We start from the raw sequence: 15,253 nt of genomic DNA on the forward strand, positions 1-15,253 counted from the left end.
GGAGGCTAAGTTCCATAGGTTTCTATGGAACTTTGGGAGGCTAAGTGCTTTGAAAATGAGCCTCAAATTTGTCTCATTAATCTATGCTTTTGAATATGCTCTGTAATTTTCTTCTTTATAATAGCCGCTACCATTTTGCCCAACACCGACGTCAGACTCACCAATCTATAATTTCCCAGATCTCCTCTGGAACCTTTTTTAAAAATCAGCGTTACATTGGCCACCCTCCAATCTTCCGGTACCACACTCAATTTTAAGGATAAATTACATATTACTAACAATAGCTCCGCAAGCTCATTTTTCAGTTCTATCAGTACTCTGGGATGAATACCATCCGGTCCAGGAGATTTCCTACTCTTCAGTTTGTAGAACTGCCCCATTACATCCTCCAGGTTTACAGAGAATTCATTAAGTTTCTCTGACTCGTCAGCTTCGAATACCATTTCTGGCACCGTTATCCCACCCAAATCTTCCTCGGTGAAGACCGAAGCAAAGAATTCATTTAATCTCTCCGCTACAGCTTTGTCTTCCCTGATCGCCCCTTTTACTCCTCGGTCATCTAGCGGTCCAACTGATTCTTTTGCCGGCTTCCTGCTTTTAATATACCTAAAAAAAATTTCCTATGTGCTTTTGCCTCCAACACAATCTTTTTTTCAAAGTCCCTCTTAGCCTTCCTTATCAGCGCTTTGCATTTGACTTGACATTCCTTATGCTGTTTCTTATTATTTTCAGTTGGTTCCTTCTTCCATTTTCTGAAGGATTTTCTTTTAGCTCTAATAGCTTCCTTCACCTCACTTTTTAACCATGCTGGCTGTCGTTTGGTCTTCTGTCCTCCTTTTTTAATACGCGGAATATATTTGGCCTGGGCTTCCAGGATGGTGTTTTTGAACAACATCCAAGCCTGATGTAAATTTTTGACCCTCGCAGCCGCTCCTTTAAGTTTTTTTTTTCACTGTTCTTCTCATTTTATCATAGTCTCCTTTTTAAAAGTTAAACGCTAACGTATTTGATTCCCTATGTATACTTACTTCAAAGTAAGGGGATCTTTTACTAAGGCATCTCTAGCATTTAGCATACACTAAAAACGCTAGTGCACCTTAGTAAAAGACTCCCCTAAGTCTACCTTTCCCCAAGTTTAAAAGCAATTTTTCAACAAATAGTTACCAGTGAAATTCTCTCCCTCTCTGGATACACTCTCACAGTACCTCTTCTGTCAAATAAAGAGTGTTTTCTCAAAGGAGATCACACCTGGCCACACTTGATGTGCTGGAGAGCTCAAATTAAGAGTGAGAATATATAGGGGGATAGAAAAAGAGATCCCTATGCTGTCATGGAGGGATATGCTATTGGTTTAACACCCAATACTTGCTTGAGACCCCAGTTCTTAACTGGGAGCTGGTACTTACACATGCCCTGGGGCAGCTATAAAAGTCCATGCAATCTAAATATTTTTTTAAATCTTAACGTCTTTCCATTGTAAAATGGGCAGTACATGTTCATCATTCCCCTGACACTCCCCACCATGCTCTTTTAAATCTCTGCATCCCAGGGAATATATATGTCCAAATAGCATTTCTAAAATTGCTGTTTGGGTGTGTATACAATCTATACATGAAAATGCCACTATTTACACATTTAGATACTTCAAGACTAATCTGTATAGAATACCACAACATCTCTAAGGTGATATTGGCCAGTATCCTATAAGCTTCAGTAGTCACTCCATCCGTGTTTGCCTTTGTTCCATTGCAGCTTCCTGACAAAGCTAAGTCTTTCTATTTAAAGATTTACAAGCTTTTGATTAAAGTCTAAAAGACATTACATGTGAGATAACTATAAAATATAAATGTTTAATATTAACAATACAGAGACCAATGACGAATTACGTGCTTGATTCTTGAAACTGTACAAAACCTTCATTAGTTTCGAGTTGCGCAGCTGAGGTCTGCTATAAAGCAACAGTCAGATCTGTTTTGATAATGTAAATTTGGACTCTAGCATATATTTAAGTGTTGTAATTTAAGTATGAGCACTTACGCCATCCATAAAACTGGTGTAGGTGCTTGTGCTGAAATGCCAGAGATATGTGCATAACTTCTACAAGTTACTCACATAAATGTGAGTCCCACTCATGTTCCACCCTGATTTTACCTAAGTGAATGCGCACCTGAATAAGATCCAGTTGTTTCAAATCACAGCAACCATGATCATTTTTTAGAAGAAAAGTTTTGATAGAGTAACTCATTACTGAGATTACTACACTGGAAGATTATTATCAAAGATTTCAAAAACTGATTTTATATTTAGTCCATACACACACACTCCCTCCCTGATAGTCAGCCGACCGGCATTAAATGTATGGTTTCAGTTTTGTCCTCAGCAACTTAACCAGCTAACTGGTTAGCACTGAATATGGCCTTAAGTGCTTAGGACTAGATTATATATATCATGCCTAAACATTTGGCGCTAAAATGAAATTCGCTTAGGCATGTTCTATAAAGTACACTTTAATTTAGGAGTACTTTATAGAATAAGCCTAAATCTCCGTGCACTATATAGAATACTCCAAGCGCTGGTCCACATGACTAAATTTAGTCACATCAATTACGTCAACTAAAGCCTGGTGTAAACCCCAATACCTAAATTAGACACGGAGTGGGTATATTCTATAACAACATGAATAGATTTTAGAAACGCCCATCACCCACCCATTCCACGTCTACAACCACGCCCACTTTTCAACTATGCAACTTAGAATTTATGCGCACCACGTTACAGAATACACTTAGACAGTAATGGTGTAAATTCTAATTAATGCCAATTAGTGCTGATAATTGCTTGTAACATCCAATTATCAGCACTGATTAGCTTGTTAACTAATTAAGTTATGCGCATTGTTATGGAATACGCTTTGATTTCCACATGGAAATCTCTGTGCGATATATAGAATGGGATTAGTGGTTAAAGAGAGGCCTCTGGCCTATTTTAACCATTAAACTTAGCCGGTTAGTGCTGAATTATTGCACTTCTCCAGGTACGTTGTGTGACGTGCTGGTTAGTGGCTAGCCACTAAGCATTAATATTAAGCGGGGATAACCGGCTATCTTGCCCTGAATATCAGCAGTTGTTTTGGCCCAGAACGATGCCCAGAAAAGAAGAGAAACTTTCCCAAAGATAAATGCAGTTTATTTACAGCTTGTATCAGACCATTAAAAGCAAAAGCAATATATTTATAGCTAATATTAATAATACATCACCACAACAAATGATGACATCCTGGCTCAGTCACTTCATTCAACTTAGGCTGGGAAAGGAGTGATGTTATGGAATTCTCCGACAGCTTGTCAGTTCTTGAGATGAGACTTCAACTTCTAGAACTTTGCAGCCTAGTTAAATAATGGTGTTTCTTCCTGATTCACATCCAGCCTGTCTGGGTCATCTGGCAATGACCCCGAAGAGCATACTTTGCTTAATTCCTTTTAGGGGCTTTCCTCTCAGTGAGCATATACTGCATGATCTGAACAAAACAACTTGTTTAACATAATGCAACAGAGCACGTGCAAATACAAGGTTCAATTAAAGGACAGCAGATGTTCTAAAGGTTAGCTGACCGAGGGTTGTCTGGTTTAATAACACCTTATCTACAATTCCAGATGAGATTTTTTTAGATTCATCTCAGTCATTATCAGTGGACACAGTATCCTTGGCTCTAGGGGTTCTATTTGATTCAAATCTTTCATTTGAACCACAAATTAACAATCTGATGAAAAGGATATTTTTTTAAATTAAGACAACTGAGAACGATTCAAGTCTTTTTTTGATACAAAACATTTTGCCCTTGTGGTTCAATCTTACATATTAGCACAACTAGGCTACTGTAACTCATTATATGTTGATCTCCCAACAAAACAATTGAGTAGATTACAGCTTTTACAGAGCACAGCCGCATGGGTTGCTGGCGAATGCCAGGATTATCTTTGAGGTAACCGTTCTACTTTTCAAATCGTTACACAGCAACACCTCTGTTATATTGTATGACTTACTTTATTTTGTTACTTTTGTACCCCTTGCATTATTTTTGTTACTTTTGTACCCCGCACATTCCCAATCATGGCAGGCTCAATGTGGCAATGGAGGGTTAAGTGACTTGCCCAGAGTCACAAGGAGCTGCCTGTGCCTGAAGTGGGAACTGAACTTAGTTCCTCAGGACCAAAGTCCACCACTCTAACCACTAGGCCACTCCTCCACTTCCACTTGGTTAACTCAAAAATTTTTAAATAACAATACTCTTCTTTTTTCTCCAGTTCATCATCTGGTTTCCAAGAAACACCATGAAAGTTCCTATTCATATCAGACAGCACATTGTTGGAGACGTCTTCGAACAGAAATAAGAACCAATCATTTATATATGTCTTTTCAAAAAAGCCTTAAGATCTTTTTTGTTCGCTAAATTTTTTATCTTCTAGATCTGATTTACCAGCACTGTATAATGATTATATATATTTTTTTATTGTAATTTTTTTTATTATGATGTTTTATTGTACATCTTTCTTATTGTAAACCATTCTGGACCCTTTTGGGAATTTAGCGGTATAGAAAAAATCTGATTAGATTTACATAGTGTAAGTTAGAAGGCAATGGACAATAGTTTAGACTATTACCACCAGAGCAGTTAGCCAGCTAAGCTCCATTTAACCAGCCAGGAGCCATTCCTGGCCTCTTAAATAGCTCTGAATATCAGGCCTATTTTATGTAATGAATGCCATTATATAATTTTGTATTAGTTTCATATTATGTATTGTTTTCTTTTGAAATGTTGATTATGCATTACGATTTTGATTTTTTGTGAGGATCCCAGAAATTTTGGTTCAGCAGTATATAAAAATAATTATTATTACTATTAGGGTTGAATTTTGATTAAAAATTTTAATCGTGATTAATCACATGATTAAAGGTGAAGCATAGCCAGGAGTCCATGGGGGGCACAGGGATGGACTGGGGGGTGACACATTTCCTCTCCCTCCCCCCACCAAAACATTAGATACTATACCTTTGCTGGTGGGAATGCCAAAGCCCTGCCAGTCAAAGAAATCCACTGCCAAAGTGGCCCCTTCCTCCTTAAGCTGCCTCAGAAGTGAGGAAGTATCTGCAGCTGCCGATGCCAACACTTCCAGAACATGCTCAGTTCATGCACAAACTAAGCATGTTTGAGGAGTGCAAGCACTGGTGACTGGAGGCACCCCGTTAACCATAGGCGTAGTTTGACTGTTTCATTTGGGGGGGCAAAGGATGGAGCGGGGCATATTAGCATATTCATTTGTATATATATATATATATATATGTGTATATATATATATATATATATATATATATATATATAAAAGGCAAAACCAACGTTCTATGAAGCCTCCAGCCGGAAGTGTGAAGGGGGCGAGATATCCAGTTTCCCTATGAGTGTCTGCCCCGCCCTCTCTGTAACACAGTCAGTGAAGGAAAACAGCAGAGCACGAAATCAAATCGCTGGCTCTGTAACAGTGAAGGACTCAGAGGGGGGAGGGGAGAGAGGCCAGAGGGCAAGGACACACACACTCCCACATGCACACAGAAGAAAACATTGCTAGCCCCCGTTTCATTTGCATCAGAAATGGGGCTTTTTTACTAGTATATATATATATACATATATATATATACAAATGAATATGCTAATATGGAGGAAGGAAGGAAGGAAGAAAGAGCTGGCTTTTTTGGGAATAACCATAATGAATATGTATGAGATATCTCATACATATACATTATTCACATACCAACAACCATTGAAAATGCAAAAATTCTTTAATTTTTATTTATAAGAAAATTGGCTCATAGTCATTAAAATTTTCTTATCACACACATACACTACCATTCTCTCACATCCACACATACCATATTACAAAAGGTTTATATCAAATCAGACTGTTACTAAACAAGGATTAGTGCATCACAATGGAATTACACAGCTATTGATTAATCGTCCTAATAAATAAGTCCTTTCCACATTGAAAAGCTGGTCCAAATTTATAAGATGAATTCCGTTCCTTTAGGACTTCACTGCAGATGTTCTCTCTTGAAGTTAAATGTCCTTTGAATCACTAACTCTAAGTGGACGACTATCTTCAACCCACATACATCCGGGTTCAGCACTTCCAAATTAATAATACAGTCACCTATTGGTAAATGCTCTTCCTCATGGGTTTATATCACAATAAGAAGTTAATACACCATGGAGTTGAGTACCTAACCACATGGAGGAGCTGAACATGACCCCTGAAGATGCTAATTTTAGCGAAACATGATCATGTCGGGTCCAGGTTCCGTGGTGTATCAACTTCTTATTGTGATATAAACCCATGAGGAAGAGCATTTACCAATAGGTTACTGAAAAGCTGCCTGTGGCCTCTACTGGGCCTTTCTCTCTGACTGGTCACAAACAGAAAGTTGTGTCAGAAGAGGCATAAAGGTTAGTGCCCACTTTATGGAAATTTGTGCTTGATTTACTATGCTATTTGCAATAGACACAGAATGGATAAAATGCTGATTAATTCAATCAATACACCACTGATCAAACAAAAGACTGCATGTCATTAATAATTTAGGGATCATGCTTTCTAAAAAAAAAAAAAAGGTACCAGAAATTCACCAAACCCAGGCCCTAAACACCCTTACCTAGTCTAAACTCCCACTACCACCCTCTATGCCCTGCACCCTATTGCAGGTGAAGCAGATACCATTGTTTGTTATGACCCCAGCTTCATAACTGGGTGAAATGACCTGGCACAATATGGGGGTCTTTTACTAAGGTGTGCTGGCGTTTTTAGCTCACGCTAAAAATAGGTGCGTACTAAACGTTAAAGACAACCATGGGAGTGTATTGGCATCTCTAGCATTTAGCACATGCTAAAAATGCCAGTGTGCCTTAGTAAAAGACTTCCTATGTCTCTGCTCACTGAAGAGGTTTCTAGCTGGTTGGTATGAATTGCTAACTGCAGCGCTTCAGCACCACGGACAGCTCCAAATGCTGTGTGGTCTTTTCCACTAACACTTCCAACAATATCTCCTATGATACAGCTTTACTATAACACTTGGATCTGGGACCTGTACAACCGGGCTCGCACCCCCCCCCCCCCCCCTTTACTTTCCCTCCCCCATGTAATTTCCTTTGCTTTTCCCCCGCTTCCTGACAATAAACTCACATACACAACAATTATGGAATAACAGTAGGCTGCAGCTTAAACTTTATTAACAACTACAATGGAAGATTATTATCAAAGATTTTGATCAGTAAATAACATACACCTCTTCCCAAGCTACAGCTGGAAAAAGGTCAAACATCAACACCTCTCCCCCAGCCACTGCTTGCCATGACAGCAAAGAAGTCAATCCGCTTCCTGCTTCTGCCGCTAATCTTCTTCCGGTTCCACCTTGCCAGCAAGAGCCCCAGCCTGTGTGGACCTCCACACAATTAGTGAAGGTCACTTGACTCATCTTTTAATGACTTGGCTCATCCCCCATGAGCCAGTGCTCAGTTCTTTGCCGCTGCGACAACCCCAACTCATGCCACCTGAAAGACAAAATTCTATACAAAAAATACTCATGCCCTACCCCTTCAAACTCAAACAACTGGGTGGGAGGGTGGTAAAGCTACCTCCAGGAACACCCTGAGCCTCAGAGGGGGCCGTCTGTATAAAGGGTCCTGATGACCCACCTCCAGCCACTCTCCCAACCAATCCCCTGCTAGCTGAGTTCCCAGGCAGACAGGCATTCTTTAAGTCCCCCCAATGCTATGCCCCAAACCCACCTGACTCATGCATCTCCTGCCCCCCCCTCTGCTGATGCTCTTCCACCCGAGCCCGCTCACACAGTCCCAGCCCTCGTTTAACTGGACCCATTGAGACAGGCTCTCGGGCTTCTTCTTAAAACTTGGATCTGGGACCTTTACAGCCGAGCTTGCACCCACCCCCATTTACTTTCCCTCTGCTTTTTCCCCCACCTCCTGACAATAAATTCACATACACAACAATTATGGGATAACAGTAGGTCACAGCTTAAAATTTATTAACACCTTCCAAACATATTACATCAGTAAATAACATACCCCCTTCCCGAGCTACAGCTGGCAAAAGTTCAAACATCAACACCTCACCCTCCAGCTGCTGGTTGCCATGACAGCAAAGCAGCCAATCTGCTTCCTGCTACTGCCACTTATCTTCTTCCAGCTTCGCCTTGCCAGGAAGAGCTCCAGCCTGTGTGGACCTCCACACAATTACTCAGGGTCACCCGACCCATCTTTTAATAACCTGGCTCATCCCCTATGAGCCACTGCTCCTGTAGCTCAGGTGTTTTGCCAGGGGGGGGGGCTTTGACACCCATCAAAGATCTCTCCCCCAAAAGGAAAGCTGCGGCCTACCAAAGTCCTCGAAAACAAAGGTGCTCCAAAAATTCCTGAATATCATTCAGAAAGAGGTTCAGACCCACATCCAACAATTGAATCCTGTCCCAAGCAAAAAGGCCCTGGCACAATCATGTTTAATGTGATAGCCCCCCTCACCATCGCCCACACAGCCACCTGGTGATTGACTTTGTGTAGACCACATCCCCACTTGCACGCTGGTAAACGGGTAGGCCTGTGGATAATATCTGACCAAGCCAACTTAGTAAATGGAAACCAGGATAGTACAAACTGCAAGTCATTCTTGATGGTATCAATCAACCTCTTGTTCATCCAGCTGTCTACATCGTTCCCGCCCAAATGGATAATTAATATCTGTGGGTGCTGAGGCTTGCTGCGGAGATGATACAGAAGAAGGAGTAGCTGACTCCAGAGCATTCCATGCTCTCCCAATGAGGAGATGCAAATCCATCGCCGCACCAGGCCCAGATAAATTCCTCCAGGATGCCACGCCACTCTGCATCCAGCCCTATGGACAAAAGTGTCCGAGAATCCAGATTGATCGCATCAAGCAGGCAGCATCTAAAAAGCAACCAGCAAGTGGGAAAGCAAGGAGACACAACAACCACCCCTCCCCCCCCCCTGAGAAAATAGACAGCCCAGAGGACAGGGGGAAAGGCAATAGTACAGGAGAGCAGGCCTGGACCCCAACTGCACCCAAAGCCAAGACTGCAAGTCATCACCACAGCTTTCCTTTTTAGGAGAGCTTAATATAACCCCTGAAGGCCTGGGATGACCACCGGTCAATACTCTGGATGGCCGCCGCCCCAAGGCCAGTCTGGCACACACTGGTCACAGACCCAGTGTGGAAAACATAAGTGCCAAGCATGCACAGATCTTCCCCTGCACTGACAAGACAATTGCACAGAACCACCGCAAATTGGTACCTCGTTAAAACCGAGCCATTGGCATGCACTAACATGGAGTGAGTACCCAAAGGGTGTAATTCCAAATACTCCTCCAGCAAGGACACCGGACAAGAGGTAGTGCCCAAGATCTGCTTTAACACAATGGTGCTTCCCACACCCCTCTGGTCGGTTTTAGAACGCAATAGCTGAATGCGCAAAGCATCACCTTGTAGACACACATTCTCCCTCAATAATCCCATAGACACAGTCGCAGTCCTAGAGTTATCCATGAGCTCACCCACCTTGAAGGCCCCATAAAAGGCCAACACGAAGAACGCGCAGAATAGACTTGCCTCATAGGCAGAAAAGGTAACATCTGGTACTTCCTTCAAAAGGCACACGAGCAAGTCATGAGTAATTGGCAGATGGGCATCAGGCACCAGTGGGGATGATCTGCACCAACTCTTCAAGGAGCTGCGCACTAAGAAACTGCAGCATGGTTGACCCCAGCCAAAAGTCTTACTGAAAAAGGTAAAACTGGCCAAATGCCACAACAGGCCACTCTTAGAAATTCCCTTTGCCTTGGCATGTGCAATGTATGCAGCTAAGAGCTCATCAGATGCCAGCTCCGATGTCCAACCTTCACTCCTGAAAAAGCTGGGCACTCTGTCATAACCAAACATATATGCTTACCAAGTGGAAGGTGCAATCGAGGCTCTCAACATCTCCCAAAGCTTCTGGTCTCCTAACCGCCAAAGATGAACTGGCATCAGCTGGCCATCCACGTCCGCTCAGCTGGCCATCGACATCCACTTCTGAGGCGAGAGCCCAAAAGGTCTGAAATTAGAAACGAGAAAGAGAATCAGTAATCTGATTGGTAACTCCCGGAACATGCCTAACCCTTAGGTGCACATTCAATCAAAGGCACGCAGAACCAGCTCCCTGATCAAGGAGTTCACCAGCAGGCAGCATACAACCTGTTTGTTCACAACCTCCATCACCCCCAATTGTCATACCACACCAAAATATTTTTATTCTACAGTCTCTCAGGCCAGAGCTTACAAGCAACCATGAAATGAAAGAGCTCCAAGGAAGTAATATTCTTCGTAATCCCGGATGCATCACAACTGTCCAGCCATGGGGCAGCACACCAAGAACCTGCACAGTAAACTCCGAAACCCGAACCCCCCCCTTCTGCACTCTGGAGTGCCAACATACCGTTAACAGACGAGATAAACTCTAGCCACATCTGTAAGTCGAGCTGAACTCTCACAGAAAAATGCACATAATGCGGTTACTTTACACCCGAAGTTGCAAAATCCAGGTATCTAGCAAAAGCATGGCCCATCGGTATGACCCGACATGCAAAATTAAGGATCCCAACAAGTGACTGCACTGAATGCAAGGAAACCTTGAAGGCCTGTAACATCACCAGAATCTGAGCCTCTAACTGCACAACCTTCTCCCTAGGCAGGTGAGTAATCATTTGCTGAGTTTCAATCTCAATGCCCTGGAAGGTTAAAACAGAGACTGGGCCCTCCGTTTTATCGGAGGCCAAGGGGATGCCAAAATCACCCGCATCAGATGAAAACCCATAATAGATGGCACAATCCATGCCGTCCGACGCTCCAATGAATAGAATTTCATCCAGATAGTGCACCAGACTCTCAAGACCGGACTTCTGCACCGTCACCCAATGTACCAAACAGCTGAAGTACTCAAAATAGGTGCAAGAGATCGAACAGCCCATTGGCATACACCTATCAAAGTAGAAAGACCCCTCAAAATTAAACCCTAACAATGGAAACAAGGAAGGGTAGACTGGCAGGAGCCGAAATGAGGCCTCAATATCCACCTTTGCTAATTGCGCCCCTACCCCACATTGGTGTATCATATGCACCACACTGTCAAAGGAGGCATATTGTGTGGAAAACAATTCCTTGGGAATGCCTGCGTTCAAGGAGTGACCCTCCAGGTACAAGAGGTTGTGAATGAGGTGGAATTTCCCTGGCACTTTTTTTGGTATGACCGCCAACAGAGAGAGCATAAGGGCTGGAAAAGGTCAAGACATGAAAGGGCCTGCAATCCGGCCAGCCCAATCTCCTCCTCCAGCTTCCGCCGCACCACCGCCCGCAGCCGAGTGGTAGACACCGAGTTGCACACCCAGTTATTGACCAACTGCCCCTGGAATGGAATAACAAAACCTTCAGATAATCCCCTCCCCAACATCTCAGCTGCATCCCTAACCAAATAACAATCCAGCCAGGGCCCCATAGCTTCCACCCTCACCAGTGTAGGGGCCCAGAGAAACCAATTATGGCTTTCCAGTGGATGGTCCCCCAGCCCTTTTGGACATTTAACCGCTGCATGTCCCTGCCCACAGACGGAGCAGACGTGTCTAAACTTGCAGTCAGGCAAGAGCCAAAAGACCGGTTAAATTACTAGTATATCTCAGAGAGAGCAGCCGTTCCCGACCCGGGGACACTTCCTCCCGGACCCAAGGAACGAAAGGACCGTGCCACCACCAGGGAAGGTCCCACATTGCCCACTCTCCCTACTCCGGACTGGGTCGGCCGACGAGCCATGTGGATTAACCACAAATTGATATCCTGCGTCCCCCAGGACATATTGAGGTTCTCCATCTTGTCCCAAAATGCCTCATCGTAATTTAACGAGGACCACCTTTCGTACCGCTGAAAGGCATCCAATACTGTGTCCTAAAAGGCTAATGGCCATACTGTCCCGAGTCCCTGCATCCCGAGACGCTAGCCAAGCGCAAAAATTATCACATCCAGTTAAGAACCGTTTTTGCCACTTTTCTCTCCTTCCCAGTCTCAGCTTGCCTCTTTCCTGGACCCCCTCCCTTCCAGCAACTGAAATAAATCAATACATATATATCTCCTAATCTTTCTACGCAATGAGCTTGGGACCTGCTCCCATAATTCATAAAGGGCCACCAACGCCACCTCCCCATCAGCCACTAGTGACCCCGAAAACATGGAGGTGCCCACCGAAAGAGAAGCAGAAAAAGATAATGTAGAAGAAGAAGAAGAGGAGGAAGAGGAAGAAGATGCCAATCCTGAAGCTCCAGCACCTGCCATGGAAGTCCCCGGGACCACAGCAGTGCCATCTCCTGATGACCTCTCCAGATGCACCTCCGTCACTGTTCCCAAAGGGGCCAGAGTCCACACCATACCTGTCGCTGCTGAGCCGCTTGTCTGGGCCTCCGCTCCTTCATGATTCAATCCTGCTGACTGGGGTGCCTGTCGACTAATCATGCTCAGTGCCGTCTCCACTCGCTCCCCAATGTTCTGACCTTGCAAAGACAAAAAGGGGACAGCATTAGGACCAGTCTCACTGACTTCTGCCACCGCCCCACCCGCGGACCCTGGGAAACACAAGCCCCAACCATGCATAGGGGACCAACCCACTGAATGACCCGCCGGGGGAAAATAAAGAAGGCGCCACCCACGGGGGCCAATAGTAAGACTGCCATGGACCCTGAGAACACAGACCCCATCCAGCAGTGGACCCACTTGCACTAGGGGAACAGCCACCCACCACACCCTCCGGCCCGCCACTAACAGGCATAGTATTAATGCCAGGGGACACCGCAGAACACTCACCCTCCCCCCCCCCCCCCGTACCCCAGCAGGAAAAGAGTGCTTGGAAGGCAAACCTGCCTGTACTACAGATGCCTCTGCTAAAGTGCCAGCAGCCTGCTTCACCAGGAGAGACTCAGCAGAGGCCGTAGAAGGAGGGATAGAGGTCACAAAATTAGTTCCCCCTAACAAGCCCCCCTGTCTGGCCCCCACCCACAGCCTGACCCAGCCACATCAGAAGAAACAGGGAACCCAGTGGGAGACCCTCCTAACCCATCAACCCTGCCCCTACCCTCTGTTTACCGGGCCTGGAAGAAGAAGCCTTCACTCTACGCTTCCTCCCTGAGCCCAGTGAGACCTCGCAAACTCCTTAGATCAACGGGCAGCAGGAGGAACTGGCTCCAGCACACCCACCTGCTCTGAGCACTCCCCATGGTCTAAAGAGTCGTTGGTACAGAGGGAAATATCCGCTGGCATTTCCTCCCCTGCAGCTCCTGTGCCTGATGCCATGCCAACAGAAAGCCGCCTCCGAGGATCAGGAACGCCCTGAGCCTCAGAGGGGGCCGTCCTTATAAGGGGCCCTGATGTCCCGCCTCCAGCCACTCTCCCAACCAATTTCCTGCTAGCTGAGTTTCCGGGCAGACAGGCATTTAAATCCCTCCAGTGCTCTGCCCCGAACCCAACTGACACATGCACCTCCTGCCCCTCCCCCCTCCACTGACGCTTTTCCACCCGAGCCCGCTCACACAGGCCCAGCACTCATATAACTGGGCACATCAAGACAGGCTCTCAGGCTTGTTTTTACACCTACACACAGCATTCCAAAACTTACATTTAAAAGGTCTAATTATTCCTTACAATTTTATCATGTCTTACAATTATCTGATTGCTGAGTCACAAATTTCTTCCCTAGACCTGCATAGGTAGAAATTATTAAAATCAAATTTAAAAAAACAAAAAGAATTTACTTAAGAAACATTTCACTTTGTGTTAAATAGAAAGGAAAAATTATGCTGCAATCTATCCTTACTAATAATTTTACTAGATTTGAAAAGTTTCGTCATTCGCAATCCCCGCAGTGAGGCCCTTGTAACCCTTATTCATGCTGAAGTGACCAATTTTCGACACCTACATGCTTTTCCGGCAAGACATAAGACATTTTACATGGAATGTACTATTGGTTTTAAAACAGGGGGGTGGGGGTAGATTATTCAGGAAAGGATTTCAGTTTCAGACTGCCTTAGCACTTTGATGCTACAGCTATTGGTGGATCGATATGTAGTGCATGGAGATTTAAGCTCTGCTGGAATTATATTGGGGCTTCTCTGGAGCCAATCTGCTTATGAAGAAGAGTGCTAATTATTCATACGCTCCTGCCCCTGGATCTTTCTTTCGCACAGCCCCACTGTTCTGACTCAGTGCCTCGTTCAGTCTTCTCTCTCTCTCCTTCTCTCCACTGCTGTAGCTGGACCCCTTGCCTTCACAGCCTCTGAGCATCAGCACATCTCACCATGGCTAAAACAGCAATGGGTAAGAGATCACGGCTCATTTTATACAACTTGTGTTTCTTGAGATATTGTGCAAAATGCTTATTGTTTTAAAACAAGGTCATTTGCAAATCTGAGGTTAAATGAAATAGATGGAACCAGTTGAGCTCTCTGACATGCCCCCTAAGCTCCTTTTTTTTCGATTATTTTGTACAAATTGATTGTTAAATAGTGCTTTTAGGCAGGTAAGTTTGAGTCTCATCTTTTAAAATCTATGCAATATTTTATGTGAAAAGCTGCTTGTTAACAGTAGAAAATCTGCATAAAATTATGCAAATTGCATAAAATCCCCACGAAACCTCATCTGAAGCTTAACAATGCTCTTTAATGGTATCTGTTCAGTGTCCTGTGTTTGCGTCATAAATGATTTTTGTGTAAAGACGCATCTAAAAAAAAAATTGCAGAATTCTTCCCTGTACAGTCAGTGGCTGAAAAGATCCAAGGACTGCAGTATGTTTTATATACAGTGCCGAGATGACTGTGTTAAAGATTAGGGGCATTGTGCTTGAAAATAGGGTAAAAGAAAATGTGTTTCTTTTCATTACTGGGATGGTGCTGATTTCAGTTTCTTTGTGCGGTATGTGTATGTGCTGAACAAGGCATTCATATGGTGAATACACCTGCAATAGCTCTATGACACAAAACATAACACAATGCAGACAGACCCCACCCAGCTGCCTCTACTCTCCTTTTCACAGACAGCCATACAGAGCCCTCGCCCAGTTCAAATCAGAGATTTACTCTTACCTAACTCTGAAAAACACGCACTTG

The 15,253-nt window shown here is 44.1% G+C and overlaps 1 protein-coding gene across 4 annotated transcripts in view; it reads left to right on the top strand.

The window, feature by feature from the left end:
- The window catches only part of STMN2 (stathmin 2), a 300,139-nt gene that overhangs the window by 144,773 nt on the left and 140,113 nt on the right, over positions 1-15,253 (top strand). For 2 of the 4 annotated variants that reach the window (XM_030215819.1, XM_030215829.1), the window contains one exon: positions 14,401-14,465. The exons of the other annotated variants lie outside the window; for them this stretch is intronic. In XM_030215819.1, coding sequence (XP_030071679.1) covers positions 14,447-14,465 — 19 coding nt within the window. In that variant the 5' untranslated portion in view covers positions 14,401-14,446. The remainder of the gene's footprint in view (positions 1-14,400; positions 14,466-15,253) is intronic. 4 annotated transcript variants of the gene reach the window in all.

This window comes from Microcaecilia unicolor, chromosome 1 (genome assembly GCF_901765095.1).
Source record: "Microcaecilia unicolor chromosome 1, aMicUni1.1, whole genome shotgun sequence".
Classification (NCBI taxonomy): domain Eukaryota; kingdom Metazoa; phylum Chordata; class Amphibia; order Gymnophiona; family Siphonopidae; genus Microcaecilia; species Microcaecilia unicolor.